Raw genomic sequence first — 20,355 nt, 5'->3', positions numbered from 1 at the left:
AGACTACAGAATGGCACCACCAGTGAACAAGTGGAATCAGGTCAAAAAGTCAGTCCTAGTGAAACTTCTGGTCCACACTCATTACCAGTGGCCAGCAGCAAACACAGACATGGAACACATACTCACTCACTTAAAGGGAAAGCTACTCAACTCAGCGTTAGAGTAACACACTAACAACCTGTGCCATGAGCTATTTTAAGGTATGGATGATGACCAAAAAGAGACGGTGATTCTAAGAGTAACTACCACCATGAAACCATTAACCATGTCACAGAACATGGACTCCAAGCTCACTGGCATACTGATTAACCCAGTCACTAAGGACTGATTCACTAGAAACAACTAAACCTCTGTAGTTTGTTCAAGGACACACAGGAACAAAGCTCAGATGGAAGTCTACAGGTTTTATGCTGGAGGAAGCAGCAAGGACTAGCTTGGCTTAACATGCTTGTTTTATAACTTACCCTTTAAAAACACAGTTAACTCACAGAGTAAAATACATAACTTGTCCTTAAAAAATAGATTAAAAACTGGAAAACAAATAGTAAATATAATGATGCAACTAATATGAATCCATGATCCTTATAGATGTACAAATGGTGTGTATGTGTGTGTTCGTGTGTGTACATCAACTGTTCCCTGGCATTTCACTCAGTTAGAAAGTGCTATTGCTCACATAGCTTGAGCCCCCTGAATGGATAGGAGTTTATTAGTGCCCTACTTTGGAGTTTGTATAATTGCAGTGCAATATTTCTAGGCTAAAGGTAACTCACAGTAGTTTTATTAAAGATCTAATTCTTTTTATTCTTGCCTGTTGTTAGCCTCACAGTACAAGTGATGTCAGTCACAGTATGACTATGCTAAACTGTTACTTAGCTTCTGTCAAATGCACATATACAAACATTTTATTCATGATGATACAAATAAACAAGCAAAGCCCCAAGAGTTCCCAAAACTCTATCTTCCCTTCATGGGAATAATAATAATAATGCCTATATACTGTTAGTTCAAGTACTAGGCACTAGGCAAGGTACTCCTCAAATCCATTTACTTGAAACCACTCTCTGAGGCAGGTTCCTATTACTCCTAGCATAGGGATGAGGACACGATGCACAGAAGGAAACCACAGCACTGCGATGCTTGTTTAATGAGTCTGGGAATTAAACTGCAACTTTAAATTCTACCAAAGGACTTATCTGATCTAATAAATGGACAAATAACGACAACTGATGATGTGATGGCGAGAACAGTCGATCACATGTGGAGTGGAGTGCCAGTGCTTATTATGACCGTCCTTAAAGCGATTCTGAAGACCAGACCAGTGCAGAGAAAGCCCAGTGCATGTTAGCACAAGACCACAAGGCACGTGCTCTTCTCTCTATGACTCCAGAGCACAGCACTGTAGCGCCTGCCACTGTCTGCCACTGGTATCTCCTTCCACAATGTGCCATGACTGTGGAGCACCTATGCTATCATGGCACATAGATATCTATGTTTTGCAAACCAAGAAAGGAACTTCGTGTCACAACACATGTGAGAAACAAGTCTCAATGGAAAGAAATAAAAAATAAAACAATAAAGTCAATAAGACAAAGCTGTTATTCAACTTTAGCCAATACCATTGTCTGCTAAAGGTGCTTGTAGCAATACCAAGACTCTCCTGGGCTTTATTAAGGTAACCAGCACCTAAAAGGGGTGAGCTTGCTATAGCAAGCCGAGTATTCTTCTAATGAGTATTGAAATGTGAGAAACTAGAAGGGAAAGCTTTCCAACTGTGCTTTGTTATCTCTCCGGGTACACATCCCACACTTGGGAAACAAAACGTAAGCTGAGTCTGTTGCCTCCCTTCTGGCTCCAGTATACAGCCAGGTCTAAAGCACTGTATTTCTGTCGACATCGTAGAGACTGTTCGAACACAAAGGAATAACCCAGTTATTACAGCTAGCAGCAGTACAGGGACACCTCAACAAAATTCTTCAGTACTCACATAAATATTCAAAATACACTGGGCATTGGGAGGTTCAAAGACTGTGTTACCTATTTCAAACAATATACAAGCCCCAAAGATATGCCACGACATAGGGCTGTCATTTTATGCATTCTAGAGTATACAGTCCCAAGTGTAACTCCTGCCATCAGGGGATCTGGATTTGATCCCAGTTCATGTTGACCATGTAGCCTCTTAAGAGTTCCAGGTTTCTCAGCAGAAAAGTGCAAATACCTACTTCTAAAATGTTACAAATATGTCAGTTAGCCCAACATCCTCCTTACAGTAAGTGCTATATAGTAAATACTATTTTAAGAATTAGAGGTATATAATATTGGGGGTAGGGGGAAGAGACACTGCTTTTAAGCAATCTGATCTGGACCATCAAGAAAGAACAGGTTTGCCGGGTGGTGGGGGCGCACACCTTTGCACCTTTGATCCCAGCACTTGGGAGGCAGAGGCAGGCAGATTTCTGAGTTCGCCGCCAGCCTGGTCTACAGAGTGAGTTCCAGGATAGCCAGGGCTACACAGTGAAACCCTGTCTTGAAAAACCAAAAAAAAAAAAAAAAAAAGAAAGAAAGAACAAACGAACGAACAGGCTTTTGGTAAGCTGAAACACCAGAGGCAATCCAAATGGGGAATGTTAACAGAGCAGAGTAAGGACTGTAGTAGAGGTGAGGCAGAAAACTAGAGCAAACCAAAGGAGAGTTTTAACTGACAGGCTAATCTTCACAGACCAGGTCCCAAGAATACCCTATAACTTCTAATGCCCTTTCTTGTTCTTTAGCACTTCAGATGAGTTCGCTGGGACTTAGGAGGCCACTGTTAGCAGTATAACAATGAGGAAAGGCTGGAAAACACAATGGCAAGAAAGCACTGAGAAGCTGAGACCTTTCAAAGGGTTCTCAGGACCTAATGCAGAATAGAAGGAGTCAAAGCTAACTCTGAAAAGGAGAAAGGGCATGGAGACAACAGGGGCACCAAACACAGAGTTAGTTCTTCAGTACCAGGATGGAAGACACAACACCCACCAAGGATAAAGTGTGACTACTGCAAGCGAGGTGGTAAGACAAAGAGAGACCCACAGAAAGGTCTGGCTTGGTTAAGCAGGATAAAAGTGAACTCTCTGAGTACCTTTAGGCCAGCCATGGTGGCACAGGCCTTTCATCCCAGCATGTGGCAAGCAGAGGCAGAAGGATCTCGGAGCTGATCCAGGCCACCCTCGAATACAGAGCTCCAGGACAGCCAGGGCTATACAGAGAAATACTGTCTCAAAAAACCAAACCCAAAACCAAACCAAAAAGAGAAGAAAAGATAAAAAGAGTATCGTTAAGGGCTGGGTAGCTCAGTGCTCAATGACTAAGAGCACACACTGCTCTTGTAGAGGAGCTGCACCTGAGCTCAGTCCCCAACACCACCTCCAGCCACTCACAACGCCCTGTAACTCCAGACCTAGGGACCCAATACCAATGGCCTTTGCAAGCACCTGTGCCCATGTGGATGTATTTATGCACACAGGCACATACATACATACACACATATTAAAATAACAATAAAAATCTTTTTTAAAAAAAGAAGGCAAATGCAAAAGGTAGATGACTAGTACTTAGGGAAAATAGGGTCCATGGTGGCCAAGCAGAAACAGGAGTCATTTGTTCTTTGACTGTAAAAGAGAATAGAATGGGACAAGGGGATGTGCAAAGTCAGGAGAACTATACTGGAAGCAAAAAGAACACTGCAGAAACTAACCACCATACTACATCACTGCTAAGTATGGCAATTACAGCTTTGTCATTTGTTAGGTACAAGTGAGAAACACTAGGTTTGGATTCCTTCCAGAATTAAGTCTAGAAGGAAACGTGATCAAGGAAGTAAAAGACTTCCGACTGAGGTGGTTTAAAGCTGTGGGCAGTGAGCAGAAAACCTAACCATAACCCCTTCCTCAGGCCCCGCTCTTCCTGAAGGGGGGCTCTTCTACTGCCAAGGCTCAACCACTTCTGCTTCTGTTCCTGCAGATTTGCATAGTGATGCTGACATGGCCCAGTCTAGGAACTGTGCTATCCTGAAGTGACACTGTACAAAGGCACTCCCACCCATAACTTCCTTTGTGGCTCTCCCTGTCCCCAGGCACTCAGAAACTCTCCCTAGGTTATGTTTCATACTGTATTTTATGAACAAGCACGCATGCATTGGGATACCTAGATTCTACCACAGCTAATCCTCATCATTGCAAATAAATTTCTACTTTTTGTTTTTTTAAAAATTCTCAGTCTGCTATTACACTTTTAAAAAGTTCTCAAAGGGAGAAGAAGGAACTGGCAAACAGGCAAACGCATCAGCAAAGTCAGAGCTCAGAATTCAGGGCTATTTGTTCCTGTTCTTGCTCCCTCTCTCTCTCCTCATGCCTAGAATGTTGATTGGGGTGGGGAAAAGCACCCACAGAGCTAGGCAGCAAGCCAGCCAAGCACAACATCACCCCCACACTTTCTACTCCCTGCCTGAGGAGGCCTGCCTTACTCCCTCATCCTCATCTCTTGAGGAGACTGCAAGAGCAGGACGAAGCAACTGACTAGCCCTAAAAAGTTTTCTAAACATCTATTCTGCATTTCTGCTCCTCTCCTGTGACACCATGAGATCATGAAAGAAAAGGAATCTGAATTTTAGATAGGTGACAGCCTGTAATCTTAGCACTTAACAGGCTGAGGCAGGAGGATTGTGAATTTGAGACCACCATGTAGGACATCAAAGGAGGGAGGAAGGGAGAAAGGAGGTATAAGAAAGGAAGGATGGATGAGCGAAAAAGCCAGAAGGGGAAAAGAGGAAAAGAAGGAAGCAGGTGGAAGGGAGGAAGGGAGAAAGATAGGAAGGAGGAAAACAAAAAAGAAATCTGAATTTTATTCACAACACGTTTCCAGTGCTATTAGCTCTGAAGACACTGGAAATGCAGTAAGCAATGGACAAACTCCAAATGGGCCCAACTGCTCTTCTGAGAGGAGGGAGCCACCGTTGAGATAAATGCCTCCATTAACATTAGACTACTGAGACAAGCCTATACAGCATTTTCTTAATTAGTGATTGCTAAGGGAGTGCTCAACCCTCTGTGGGTGGTGCCTTTCCTGGGCTGGTCCTGGGTTCTATAAGAAAGCAGGCTGAGCAAGCCATGAGGAGCAAGCCTTGAAGCAGTACTCCTTCATGGCCTCTGCATCAGCTTCTGCTTCTGGGTTCATGCAATGTGTGAGTTCCTGCCCTCACTGCCTTTGAGGGTGAGCTGTTATATACGGAATTATGAGTAAAATAAACCCTATCTCCCTAAGTTGTTTTGGTCATGGTGTTTCATTGAGGCATAGAAGCCCCAAGACACAACTGACTAGGAGGGAACGAAGCTTCCAAGAATCCAAATTGTTGTTCAAATCAGGATCTCCAAAGCCTACCAAAGTGAAGACAGTTCATAAAGGGACAAGGAAGACCCTGGGAGTGGAAGGAGGGGGTTCCAAATGAGGAAGCAGCCTGATGAGACGCAACTACTAAATAGCACAAGCTCTACAACAAACAGATCACAGGCTGAGGAGCTGAGGCATAAAGTCCATGTTAGGACAACAATCAGGATGGAGCTGGACATAGGAGGAAAGCTGCCAGTGCCTTTAAAAGCAAAAAACCAAAAACAACATAGGCCAACAGCCTTGAAACAGCAATACTTTAGCCCTGAGTTGATGTGTTCACAGACCTTGACTAGTCACCTAGTGCACTTGTTTAGCACCACTTCAAAGACTGCTCCCACCATACATCTTATGAGAATTCTGACCTCACTCTACGAGAACTAATTAAATGAAAATCACCATTAATCTATTCCTTATTTATATTACACATCTACACAGAAATACTCATGTAAGCTTAATACTAAAGTGGGCCATGGCATCTCCCTCTCTGTCCCAGCAAGAGCTAGGGACAGAGAAAAAGTTCAAGAAGCGGAAGTCAAATAAGCAAACAAACGTAAACATGGTATTTTATATACAAGTATTAAATTGTTAATTTGAATATCTAATCTCATATAATACAATACTGTTATATATACATATATGTGTGTATATATATATATACATATATATAGTTTTACATACAAAACAATACTGTTTGTACCTTGATTCAGACGGTTAAAGATGAATACTTCTGTGACAAAGGAAATTAAAGAACTATAGAAAAAGTGAGTTGGTTTGTAATCTTAAAAAAAAAAGGGACCTCATCCTGAGAAGAGATTTGCTCTATGCCTGAAGAATACAGTAGGAAATGACAAGGAAAAAGGAGCCATCTGTAGCTCGGCCAGGAGTCCCCTCACTCTTCTCCTCTAAGGCTGTGTCACCGCTAACAGCCTTCAGACACCTCAGGCCTCGAGCGACCTGCCTCAGGCCTCCACCCTTTCACTAGCAAATGCATTCCGGGTGACCTTATTCATACTTGAGGCATAAACTGGTGTCTATATATTAAGAATATAAAAAGCATGTTATGGAACACTGCCAAGTTTCAGTCTTCTGTGAAGCTAAGCAGGCCCTCAAAAAATTCAGAGGCCTGCAAGATGGCTCAGCAGGAAAGGGCATTGTCTTCAAACCTGCTGAAGATTCTAAGCTGATCCCAGACCCACATGTTAGAAGGAAACAGACTCCCCACAAGGTTTTCTCTGACCTCCACTCATGCATATTCAAACTGCGTGCGTGCGTGCGCGCGCGCACGCACACGCACACACACGTAAAGGGGAAAAGATTAAAGGTCAGTCATGTTAGCTCCATGTGTAGAAGGTATGATTAGCCTTTGAGGGGCATGAGCAGGGAGATGGCTCAGTGGGCAGCTTATTCCCAGCAGGACTACAGCAAGATCACCAGCAGCAGCAGCAGCAGCAGCAGCAGCAGCAGCAGCAGCAGCAGCAGCAGCACTAAGAGGCCCTGCCTGCCCAGGGTAGAAGGCAAGCAGCACTCCCAGCTGCTGTTCTCTAGCCCTATGGCCACACTCGCATAGATACAGATTAAGTAAGATTTTAAATATATATATATTTTTCTTTATACTTACTGAGCAAATACTGATTTGCTTTGCTTTAGCTGATGAAATTAGGCTCTTCAGAAATCTATTACAATGTTAAAGTGCCCCTTTAGTTCGTAAAATCATTAATTTATTTAGCAAATTACTGCCAATATCAGCGGGATCTAAACAAACACAGCAAAGGAACTATTTTAATATTTATCTGTAATTGCTCTCAAGACATACCAAAACAAGTCAAGGCAGAAAGGGCCTGTTATAACTTTCAGATTCTCACAGATTCGTAATAGAATGGTCCTACCAATTACCAGTTACAGCATCAATGGGCTTTGTAAATGTCAAGTAATTTTTAAAATGACATTTGGGAACTCAGATGAGTATGTGAAATATGTGGTTAAGGGCAAAGATAGGAAGTGAGAAGATAAGCATTTAATCATATATTTTAGCTATTTGCAAGTGACGCCAAAGTCCCTGAACACATAGTAGCTGTATTTAGCTGAATAGTGATCCTGTTAGCCAACCCAGGTCTCTAAGAAAACGAATGCTTTTGATGATCCTCAAGAGCTGGTAGATCCATAAAGTGTTGGACAAACTCCTTGGGGGTTAGTTATCCTTAGAGCATTGCTGTTCCAGCTCTGTGGAAGACTCTACAGAAATACTATTCTCCATATATTCACCCTAATCCCTGCATTTGGGATCACCACAAATTCAAAGCCAGTATACAGAGAGCTTCATGTTATAAGACCATTTCAGAAAAAAAAAAAAAAAATCAATACTTGCACCATTCATGAATTCAGCAAGCATTATTAAGCACCTACTATGCCCCAGTGGATGCACTAGCACTACCCGAACTGATGATAAACACAGGAAGGCATCTCTAACATAAGTCTGCATCTCTGAGGAACTACACCCCACCCGCACCCCCGACCGGGCACATGCTGCTATGCCACCCAACTGCTACTGCCATCCTTTCAAAGATCCACCTAACCTTGTTGCCTAGATGGCACGACCATGGGATCTTATTCTATTTATCTAAAATTCAGCAAGATGTCTACAAACTCCCCGCAAACCCCAAACAACAACAAAACCCCAACCCATGAGCTCCTCCCCAAACAACAACAAAACCCCAACCCATGAGCTCCTCCCCATCACGTGGGTTTCTGAACCAGACCCCATGCTCACTGCTTACACACTTCCGGCTGGTTCACTACCAACCCTTCAGAACTGGGATTAACAGGAAACAGTCAGAGCAGGCTCAGTTATCAGATCAGGGCAAGAAGTTAATAAGCACCAAGCTGAGATTCAAATCTGAAGGAAGCTGTCACAGTCCAAAGTCTACTCTATTTTGACTAAACTCCATGTTTGTTGACATGGAAAGTTACAACGGTGTTTAACTATTTTCCTATGAGACATAATGTAGTACTCTAGAACAAACACTCACTCTAGATCGTAATGTAACAGCGTGTAACACGCACTCAGAACATCGAGCCTGGGGCCCCCAAGTCATAAGCTCAACAGAGAAAGCCTTCACTGACGCTGTTAGTTTCTAGGCAACAAATCCCCTTTTCAAGTCCACTGATATGTCAACATCCACGTGGACTTTTTTGCTTAGCTCATAGGCAAACAAACAGTAGTAACAATCAAATCGCTATTAGATCAGCACTCGTTACAACTAACTTTTACAACAAAGGAGCATAACTGTGATGCCCAGACCTACCATCTGGCTACTCGTGAAAACTCAAGAATTAAATGGAGATGTCTTATCAGTCCTTCAAAAACCAGCTGTCTACAAAGTCATTACAGTGACACACTGGTTTTTCAGTCCCCAAGTAGTAGAATTTTGTATTAAGATAATAATTTGTCGGTGCTGGAGAGATGGCTCAGTGGTTAAGAGCACTGACTGTTTGTTCTTCCAAAGGTCTGTGTTCAAATCCCAGTAACCACATGGTGGCTCACAACCATCTGTTGCGTCTGAAGACCGCTATGGTGTACTTACAGATAACAATAGATAAATCTTTAAAAAAATTATAATTTGTCAGACATGATTATTTTAAATTCATTTTTGGGGGTATTACATTTCTGTAATTTCCCATAAGATCATGACATTGCAATTAAGTATATGTGAGTGCATGAAGAGCTGTGCTGGTTTGAGTGGGAAGCTTTCACCGAGCCCCCGCACTTGAATACTTACTTGGTCCCTAGGTGGTAGCTCTTTGGGAATGATTAGAAGATATGGCCTTGTTGGAGGAAGTATGTCACTATGCCATCTTGAGTTAGTTTTCGCTGCTTCCTGTTGGTGGTCCCACCATCATGGATTCTAACCTAGACCCACATAAACTCTTGCTATAAGTTACCCTGTGATTTTTTTTTATCACAGCAGTATAAAAATTAGTAATCTATCACTCAAAGTCCAAAGACAGAAACCGGTCTAGATTCGGCCTAAGCCCTAATTTCCAGCCCCTTCTAACAAATACTGTGCTTACAGAGAATAAGTTCGGAGTAAGAATGAGTATAATGGCACAAGCATGGACTTGGGTACTCTCTGGAGGCCAACCAAGGAGGAGCACTGGAGCTTACTTAGAGGGGGAAATTAATATATGCAGAGTACGCAGAACAGTCCCTGATACACAGACCAAAATGAATAAATAATAAGCAGTATTCACTGCTGGTGTGTCAGACACAGTGCCACATGCCTGTTATCCCAGCATTTGGGAGACGGAGGCTGCAGGAGCAGGAACCAAGGTGAGCCCCAGCTACATAATGTACATGGGGCCTGTGTAAGCTATGTGAGCAAAACTGAGCATACAAGCACAGTCAGGTCTAACTACTCCTCACGTGACAAGCCACATAGGAAGTCTAGCTTCAAAACTACGTCCTCACCAAATGCCAGTTTGCACTAAATTATGCTGAAGCTTGATAAATTAAATTATATTCACAGTACAGTCCACAGTACACTTTCAAAATGACAAATTCATGCTTTAAAAAAAAAAAAAAAGAGCTGTGAAGCACCGTTTTTACACCATAAAATTCAACCACAATCCAACTTACAGAGTTAAAGGAAACCTATAGTGCTGTACACCATCACATAAGCCACGGTTACAAGTCTTCTTATCCCTCCAGGCTGCCTCTTCTATCCTGGGATTAGAGAACCATCAATATTGGTTTCTATCGATCTTTTCCATAGACATTTTCTTCTCTGGATAGTTTTCAGATATTTCATACACTGCAATGCGACAGGTGCTCTTTTATGTCAGGTTTCTCTCATTTCTTACATTAGTTTCCTTTGTTCCTTTTTGATGGCAGAATATTATTAAGCTTTATGGATTCAGTATATTTTATTTGCCAATTACTAATTGACGAGTACTTGGATTGTCTCAAGTTTGCTATAGAATAGTGCATCTGTAAGTTTGCTGACAAAGAACTCTTGAAACATTTTCTCATTTCTTCTGGGTAGATACATAAGAGTAAAGGGTGCTTGTTCCTAGGTAAGTTTATATTAAAGTTTTAAAACCAGTGTTTTATAAAACAGCTATGTGCCAATTACACTCCCAAAAGCAGTGTGAAAGTATTGTATTCTCTTCACAATACCAACACTAAGTATTAGCAGACTTTAATTATAGCCTTTCTAGTAATGTATATCCCTGTGGTTTAATATGCAGCTCCCTAATTATTAATGACATATTCTAGATGAAAGACCTTTACCATGTTTATAATATGTAATCTTTCCCACGTCTATATCCTTTGAGCTTTCTTAAGTATCTTCTGCAATGTTAAATGTTAAGAAGATTTTTTGAATAAAATCCAATTTATACTTTTTTTTTTCCTTTCAAGGTTTATATGATCTTGGTGTCATATCTAAGAACTCAGGCTAACCCAAAATCACTCATCTAGAAGTTTCATAGATTTAAATTTTACAATTAAGCACATAATCTATTTTAAGTTAATTTTTATGTATTATGTGATTCATAAACAAAATGCTTAAGTACATTTACATCCCTAACTACACAGGTATCTAACCATTTTAGAAGGATCTGCTGAGAATACCTCTTTCCCAATAAAATCTCCTGGCATCTCCCCCCAGAATGACCTGATCGTAAGTATACAGGCTTATTTCTGAATTCTCAATTCTGATCACAGATCTACGCATTTATCTTAGGCCAATCATTCTGTCCTGGTTAACATAGCAGTGTAGTCAGTTTTTAGAATGAGAATGATCAAGTGTCCAATTTTGTTTCTGTATCTCTTCACAAGCCTTTGGGACTGGCTTAACTGTTTCAACAAAACACAAGAATTTTTGTTAAAATCTAGGTATTACTATTCAGCCTTCCAACCTAGACACATATTTTGTTTGTTTAAATCTTTAGATTTTGTGTAATATTTTACAGTTCATCCCTGAAATTTTAGATCTTTTTGACACTACAACAAATGCTTCCTACTATTGTAGGCTGATTTCCGGAAACTACACTCTCAATCTTGTCTCAGGAGAAAGCAGAAGCCCCTGGCTGGGACATTTCTCCACTGAATCTGCACACCTTCCTATTTGCCTCCCTGTGTTAAATTGAAGGCATGAACTCTTTCCTCCCAGAAGACTGTGTGGTCAGGATCCAGACCATTCCTACTTTCTTAGTATGGCTTCTCCCTTCTTTGTCTCAACAGTCCTAACAGCTGACATCATGCCTCTGTGAAGATTTCCTTTACAATCTCAGTCTCCCCCTCAGCTCAGCTGGGCCTGCCCTGGACCTATTCACTTTCATGGGCAAATTACTTCTTAAAAAGCTATCTCTAGATCCTTGGCTATTTAATTCTCAGGTCATTCAAATCTGGCATCTATTGAAAGCAATCCATGAAACAGGGTATCGAAGCTACCAACGACGACATCTAGTTTCTAAATCAATCCAATGGCTTCATCGCTACTCACATTTCTCAGCCTCTCAGCCAAACTCCATGCAGTTGGTGTGCCATGAAACACTTGCAAGTCTGTCAGGATATGCATTCTGCATTCTCCATCTTCCTCCAACCACTCTGGTTGTCCTTAGCCTCTACCCTAAGGCTTCTACTTCCCAACTTCAAGTCCTTGAGACTCAATTCTAGACATTTTTTCCTTTCTAGTCTTTTCTTCAATATTTCCATCAGTTACTGTTTTCAATTTGCCAACAGTCTAAAAATCTTCAACTCTTCCTCTAAGATATAAATATTTCTTCAAGATGTGTGGCTCCTCTAATAGTAAAGTTCAGAACACAGCCTTCATAATTTAAAATGAACAAAAGAGAACTTGTAAATTCATCATTACTCTTTTACTAAAATAGCACCCGTAAAACCCACTCCTCCCTACTCATCCAACGATGGCGGCACCAACAATACCCTTACACTCTCTATCCAACTCAGTACCTAAACTAAGCAATCTCACCTCTCCTCTCCCCCGACAGTCTCTCTCTAATCTAGCCACTGCTGTTTCCCATGTGGGCTCCTGCATATCTCCCAACCAATCTGCTTACCTTCCCCAGTACTCTCTTTACTTAAAAAGTTATGGGGTGGGGGCACTAAAGAGATGGCTCAGCAGTTAAGGGCACTCTGGCTGTTCCTCTGTTCTTCCAGATGTGATGAGTTCAACCACATGGTGGCTCACAACCATCTGTAATAAAATTTGAGTCCTTCCTCCAGTGTGCATGTGTGTGTGTGAGAGAGATAAATATATGTAAGAGAGAGAGATATAAATATATACACACATATACATATAAATATATATAAATTTCACAGTTCCCTTGATATGCAGCCTCACTGCACCCCCATCACTGTCAGCCCACACCTCCGCTGAGATAGGCTCCCACTCACTGCCGTCTTACCAATGGTCCTCTGTGTATACACAGTTCCTTTCAATCTTACCACAGAGACAACACACTGTGGCAGGACAACAGCTGATCTTTCACCACTACATATAAGCCACGGAGGTGGGTAGTGATCACAAGGAAATACTATATAAAATTGATTTGAGGAGGCTGTCTCTACAGTATTTCACACCATAAGGCTGTGTGGTGATTCAGGTGACCTGACTGTCAAGGTCACAAAACTGGCTGAGGCGGGCCTCCCTTTAGTGCGTCTTAGGTTCTTTCCTACTCTGTCACAATGCTTGCAGTAAGTTCTCAAACATTAAAATGCTGGGCATGAAGGAAGACAGGGTGCCAACTAGCATGACATGAATTTCCAGAGTAAGCATGACACTCACCGTATGAAGAGGTGACTTCTTTCATAAACAGTGCATGGAAAATGTCTAATTAACTCAAGTGTGTATTTTATTCTTTAGATAGTAATTTAGAAATTACAAAAATAAAAATCCCATAATTTGAGAGTATCAAGCTGACATTTTATCAAGTTTCTAATATCTGATGCATAAATAAGGCTATAGTTCTACCAGACATTTTACTAGTCAACAGATTTTGTAACTAACTCAAGCAAGTTTCAAGAGAAAAACTTCTTTATATTTCATTGTGTTGCTCTCCTTCCATTAAGTTTATGTATGTTATTAAAATATTCTACCAGCTATTGCTCAACACACTGATCTAAAGCTTTTCAGCTTCGGCAAAAGGGCACACTGCTGGCAAACTTCAATAAAAGGACAGCCAGTACTAAAAGCTTTTATCACAAAATCACACATTCAAATCTGTGTAAGTTTTGACATTTCCCAGATAAAGAAGAGTTTTGTTTTGTTGTTTTTTTTTTAAGTGAAAGCTAAGAAGATATACTGATTAACGTAGTAAATAATATATATATACTTTTCTTATTCTTTGAAAAATAAATTGCTTCTGTAAAAGTTAATTTTAAAGCTATAACACTGAAAATCTTCAGCAGATGGAAAAATTGATAATTAATTACTATAGGTCAGGTCTTCCATTCCACCTCTGGGACAAAATGTCAAAAACTATTTATCTCCTCCTCCTGGTCTATTGATTCTATCTTCAACAACAAACCCTTTGCCCCTGAATAAGTTTTCTCTGCTACTCCAGGCCAGCCTGAGCTGCAAAGGGAGACCCCGTGTCAAGAGACAAACACTCAGGGGTTAGAGATCACTCAGTGGTTAAGAGCACTTGTCCTTCCAGAGGCCCTGGGAGCAATTCCCAGCACCTGTACAATGGTTCACAGGGGTTTGGGGGGTGGGGTGGGGATCTGACATACTCTTCTCACCTTTATGGGCACCAGGCATGCTCATGGTGCACAAACATGTATACAAATAGAACACTTGTATACACATTATATACACACATATATACATACACACACACACACACACAAATAGTATAATATAAAACTGTGTCAGTCTGCACCCAGAAAACAATCACAAGAATCTACCTCTCTCTGAAGTGACTGTTTGAGGCATCATTATAAATTAAACTCTTCACTATTCAAAAGAAAAAGACTACATATAACTCAAAAGCAAGCAAACCAAAGTCGGAATGACTTAACTCCAGTGAAGAACCAGCTTCAAGGTGGCAAGGGATAATGGGAAGGGAAGGACACTCACTATTCCGTAACTTCCCTGCCTCCCAAGCTCCTTGTTGATAAGACCGATGCCCACTTCCCAGGGCTGTGCAGGGATCAGAGCTCCTGCAGGAGGACAGCTCGCCTGGGCACTCAGCACCAGCCCCTTCCTGCTTCAGCTCCAGGCCCTCTGTTCTTTGTTCTCTACCTCATTTCTCCAGATGACTCAGCCCTCTCTCGTGACTTTTATTAACTAATGTTGAAAAATACTGGACCAATCAAGGTCCCAACATGTATGTGAAACAGTCGGCTCCCTGCCCTCGATATATGTGAGGAAGAGACTGCCAACATATGAACAGAACCCACTTTCACCATAATAAGACGCCTGTTTCCTTGATGAAGGTGAGCAGCATCCGCAAGGCCTGCAGTCACACTCAGCGTTCCTCTTTACACCAGGCCCCCATCCTTGCCACCATCTCTCTCATCCAAATTATGCCAAGTAGACCACACTTAACCAAGTTTGCCTTCAGAATAACTCCTGAAACTCTAGCCATTTCCTGTCTCCTGTCAAAGTCCACGCCAGGTCTCAAATCTCAATAATACTGACATTTTGAGCCAGATAGTTGTTATACATGCACTCTGGGCTATTAAATCATATCTCTGGCCTTTACCCACTACATGCCAGCAAAACCATTCCCTCTCCCATTTTATAACAACCCAGAATATCTTTAGACATTGACAAATGGTCTGAGAGTATAAAAACCACTCCCCCATATATTGTCCTCTTTCACCAAGTTTCTTGATGTTCTTAAATATTTTATTATTTAAAAAGTAATGTATGGGCATTTGTAAGACATATGTCATAACTTGTCTCCTCTCCGGAGGTCAGAAGACAACTTAAGGGAGTCAGTTTTCCCCTTCCATCACGTGGGTGCTGGGGATCAAACAGGCCATTGGGCTTGGCAGCAGACACCCTTACCCCGGAACCCTGTCACCGGCTCCATGACCCCGTGCTTCGTGTTACTGGCTCAGGTCCTCACCATTTCCTATCTTTGATACAAAATCAGCCCCAAGATGACCAGCCTCTGCTCTGTCACTGACAAAAGCCTCCTCAGGTACTGCGTTTATGAATCATTTCTTTCAAATACCCTTCACAGTTAGTTCTGGTCCAGTCTTGATCATCTGGACTCCATTAAGTACTGTCCCACAAGGCACTTCACACAGTAAAGCAGTATGGACCCAGCTGCTCTTCAGAAGGACACCACCCTTATTTTCCATTCGAGGGCTGTCCCTCTGGTTTGGGTGTGCATTACCCAGCAGCCATGCCAGACCTCTGTAAGAGCCTCCTTCCCCATCCTCTACGCTCGCTACATTCAAAGCCAAAAACTTCCCAAGCTTCTCCACCGCTGCCTACTGAAATATGTATGAAATCTCCTGCCTCCAGTCTTTAGTAATAGGACCTCTTCCTAACTCTGTTTCATTATCTCCAAACATTTTAGCTTAGGTAAAATCTTACTATCTACTAGACCTTGAAAAGGCTCGGAGCCGGGCGTGGTGGCGCACGCCTTTAATCCCAGCACTCGGGAGGCAGAGGCAGGCGGATTGCGGATTTCTGAGTTCGAGGCCAGCCTGGTCTACAAAGTGAGCTCCAGGACAGCCAGAGCTATAAAGAGAAACCCTGTCTCGAAAAACCAAAAAAAAAAAAAAGATTGTTTTTCCGGGTGTGGTGCCGCACGCCTTTAATCCCAGCACTCGGGAGGCAGAGGCAGGTGGATTTCTGAGTTCGAGGCCAGCCTGGTCTACAGAGTGAGTTCCAGGATTAGCCAGGGCTACACAGAGAAACCCTGTCTCGAAAAACAAAAAAAAAAAAAAAAAAGAAAGAAAAGGCTCGGATATGACTTTGGTCATATTTTTCCTCGACCTGGAAGCCCATCTCCCCTCCCCATCCCAACACAGAAGTCCATCTGAATTGTGTTTTTATCTCCTTTGTGCTTGTGAACACAGTGTGCCTCTCCCAGGTACACTTTTCTTTACACCTGAATGGTCCTGTAATTTACAAAGCCCTCAGAGCACCTTGTGCTTCTGTTGACTCCCTCCAACATCTAGCTCAACAAAGAGAACAAAACTGGGCTATGTTTGAATTACCCCCAATGCTTCTCACTGAGAGCCATGGAATGCTGTTTTCAGAAAATCTCAAACTCCCATAAGAGAAACTAAATCCACATTCCCCTTCAGTCTCACATTTCTATGTCTTAGGCCAAAGTTTAAGTAAGCTGCCTTCCAGATTGCTATTCAGTACAGGTTGGCTATCCTTTATCAGCAATGCTTGAAACTGAAGGTTTGTGTACACACAATGAGATATCTTGGGGGTGGGATCCAAGTTTGAAGAGATCTCTTTACATCTCATATAAACAGTAGTCCCACAGTTTGAGAGTAAATTTAAAAGAATGATAATTCTGAACAAGAAAGTTTCATAATATGGAATTTTCCACTTGTGATATTTTGGCCCTCAAAGTTTTCAGTTTAGGAGTACTGCAGATATCCTGGTCAGGAACAGTCAACCTGAACATGTTACTGTGGAAGTCTTGCTTCAGGGATCCTACAATTCCCAACGTGTAACTGAATCCCAAATATTTAAACTATTTAAGCTACCTATGTACAAAGACAATAGAAAGTTATTTCAAATGCCAATACAATTGAGTAAAATATGAAAATAAGTTGGATTTAATTGAACATATCTCAGCTGGAGGTTAATGAATACTAATTTCTATGCCCTAAACATTTAAACACCCCTAAACATTTAAACACCCTAAAGTCTTGTGCACCATTAGAATGACAAAAAAATCATTTCCTGTCAACTCTGAACCCCAAAAACATAAGCTAAAATAGAGTATGGGGGCTTCTCCTTGATTTTAAGTCCTTGAGGACAGGTTTATTTCCATAATTAATGAGAATGTTTTGACCAGAACCTGTAGGTTTTGTACCAAATACATTAGACACTAGCCCCATATCATTTAACCCATCAGCAAACTATGGGATGTTTTGTGTGAACCCAAGCTAAACCTGGTTTCCTTATCGTAAGAGGGCCATAAAAACAAAAACAGTGAATCCACACAGTTATCTGAATTGTTGGGAAAACCTAAAATTGTCACTATGTTGTCCTCTTCAGCAGCACAGATCTGAGACTTACTTATCCTTCCCTGGTACCTAAAACACTCACCTTTCCCCACCACACCCCAGGTTTTAAAAAAAAAAAATGACAATATAAACCAAAAGCAAAGTGAGAAAGAATTCATTCCCTAAACCACAGTAGGCACTCGGGTGTTGTCTATATTCGAGGTGTGTGTAGAAATTTTTATATCACAAGGGTTTTTGTTAGAAGAAAACTGACTTTCACTCTAAGATGGGCCTCCAAGAACCGGAGGCTGAGCAGGCAGAGTGAGGAGATTTCTAAAAGCCTGGAGACTCCTGGCCCAGCCCACATCCCAGCACCTGAGCAGTTGAGAGAGCAACAGGACCCTGAGTTCAGAGCTAGTCTGGGATATAAAGCAATAGCTGTCTCAAAACAAAGTAAAACAAAACCTCTGGCCCAATATTCTGCTTCCACTGCATTATATCCACTTCCATCTCCATGTGTTTGGAGATTTGGGTAACTGGTTTGGGATCAATATGAGGATGAAAACTTAAGACGGTTCCTTCCTCCCATACAGTTTAAACAGGCGCTTACTATAGCAGCTATGAATCATTAAGCAGTAGCGTTAATGCTCATCACAAATATTAGCACTTCTACTAAGTCTCCGGTAAAAATTGAGGACAAAGAAGGTTTACACTTGCTGCTACAGAGTTACAGAGTGGCAGAGTTACAGACCGAGGAGAATATCCGCCATCTGATTCCAGCTGTTCAATATATCCCAAACCAAACCCACAAGCTCCACTGACTATTCGCGGAAAGCCCACTAGAAGATACTGTCCACGGGCCACCCATTCTACGACCAAGTTCTTTTCACATCTATCTACATGCCAAGTATTAGCCAGAAGTTCAAATTTCTTAGTCTCCCCTAAGAACACAGCTTCCTTAAATTTAAAACAAAACAAACAAAAAACATCCCCCCCCTCAAACCCAAACAACCTGCTTCTTGGATACCTTAAGCTTAACAAAACTCACTTCATCGAGTCTGCTCGGCTCGCTCAAAAATCCATATGGCATTTTGCCTGCCTATACTCGTAACTTTCCTATTGTGCCGGAGCCGAAGAGCTATGTGACTATAGTAGGCATACCCAGCAGACGCTAGGATGCACACACAACCCGAGAGAGCCTTCCCGGGACCTTGCTCTTCCCGTGCACAGGCTGCCCGAGGGATGCAGGCTAAGGCTCCGCAGACCCCCGCCCCCACCCGGACGGCGAGCCCTCCCCCTCCAGGGGTCCCCGCGCACCCCACACCCGCACCTGCGGCCTCTGCCCGTCCCCGGGGGAGCCCACTCCCGCTGCCGCTGCCCGGGGCCCGCGCGGCCGGGGACGCGGCGGTACCTGGAGGACCACGTCGTTGGGCAGCTGCGCGGCCCGGAACAGCTCGAGCACTCGCCCGTTGACCACCACCTTCTTGGTGCTCTCGATGTCGCAGTAGGAGAAGAGATCCGAGTAGTATTTCTGCTCGGCGTCGCTCAGCGTCAAGCCTTCCATCTTCGCCTCGGCCCGGCGGCCGCCCCGCCCCGCATGCACCACCCGGGCGCCGGCCCCGCGACCCGGGGCGGCCGGCGGGGGACTGCGCGCCGCACGGCCTCCCCGCGGGGCCGCGAGCTCGTGTGGCCCGGGGCAGCCGGCGGCGGCGGCGGCGGTGGCGCGCGGCTGTGCGCGGCCGCAAGCTCGGCGTGGGGAAAAGGAGGCGGCGGCTCGGGGCTCGGCCGCGTCCCTCGGGCTTCCCGCCTCGGCTTCCCCTTCCGCCCACGCGCCCCCCTCCGAGAAGTTGTGGGGCTTCCGAAGTCTAAAGTTTCGGGGGCTCGGGGCTGCGCGTGGCCGCCGCTCCGCCTCCCTCGGCCGCCATTGACTGCGCCCCGGCCCGGCACTGACAGCGGCGGCCGCGCTCCAGACCCGGATGTGAGGCCGGGAGGAGAGAGCGCGAGAGGGAGAGGGAGAGAGAGAGAAACACCCACCGGGCTGGCTCGGCCGCTCCCGGGAGAGCGGGCCGCAGCGCCCCCTGCTGGCCGGAGCCCCGCGGCACGGCGCGGCGAGTGGCCCTGGGCGCCCTCAGGAGGACCTCAGGCTGGGGGCACCTGGGGACCGACTGGTGTCCCAGCGACGCGGAGGGTTCAGGTCGCACTGCACTGCGGGCTGGGGTGCGGCAGCTTCTGGCGTGCAGCATGTCCTAACGGTTTGCACTTACCGAGGACAAGTGCATCGCTTTGCGCCGTCCACTGAAGCTGGGAAGCTTGCTCAGGTGTGGATGCTTAAACCGAGGCTGAACTCGATCTAGCCCCAAGCCGGGTCTTCTGTAAAACCAAATATGAAAAAAAAAGAAATAAAGAAAAAAAAAGTCACTTTTTTTTTTTTTTTTTTTTTTTGTCACCGAGAACCAGATACTGTCGATTTATGCCATCCACCCTGTAAACCTGTGTAGGCCTTCAGCCAACTCCAGGCCCTCTTGTTGCTCACCATCCCTTGCTTCCTCTGTGGGGAAAAAAAAAAAAGTCTTAATCTGCATCTATCTCTGGAGTTCATAGACCCTTAACGAGCCTTTAATCTTTTTAAAGTATTTCTTTCCTGAAACTCTATGAAGTCAGGCTGGACTTGAACTCTTGATCCCTGCCTTTGCTTTCCTAGTGATGGGATACCATCACCAGCCAGCCCGCGACCTTGTCAGCATTAAATATGA

At 43.5% G+C, this 20,355-nt stretch overlaps 1 protein-coding gene across 7 annotated transcripts in view; it reads right to left on the bottom strand.

Annotated features, from left to right (window-relative positions):
- Positions 1 to 19,585, bottom strand: part of Reps1 (RALBP1 associated Eps domain containing 1) — a 71,077-nt gene extending 51,492 nt beyond the window's left edge. For all 7 annotated transcript variants that reach the window (XM_021174744.3, XM_021174745.3, XM_021174746.3 and 4 more), the window contains exon 1: positions 19,014 to 19,585. In XM_021174744.3, coding sequence (XP_021030403.1) covers positions 19,014 to 19,166 — 153 coding nt within the window. In that variant the 5' untranslated portion in view covers positions 19,167 to 19,585. The remainder of the gene's footprint in view (positions 1 to 19,013) is intronic.
- Positions 19,586 to 20,355: the final 770 nt, after the last annotated feature.

Source organism: Mus caroli, unplaced genomic scaffold (genome assembly GCF_978045245.1).
Source record: "Mus caroli unplaced genomic scaffold, Mus_caroli_1 scaffold_9, whole genome shotgun sequence".
Classification (NCBI taxonomy): Eukaryota; Metazoa; Chordata; class Mammalia; order Rodentia; family Muridae; genus Mus; species Mus caroli.
This window is presented reverse-complemented; position numbering and strand designations above follow the sequence as displayed.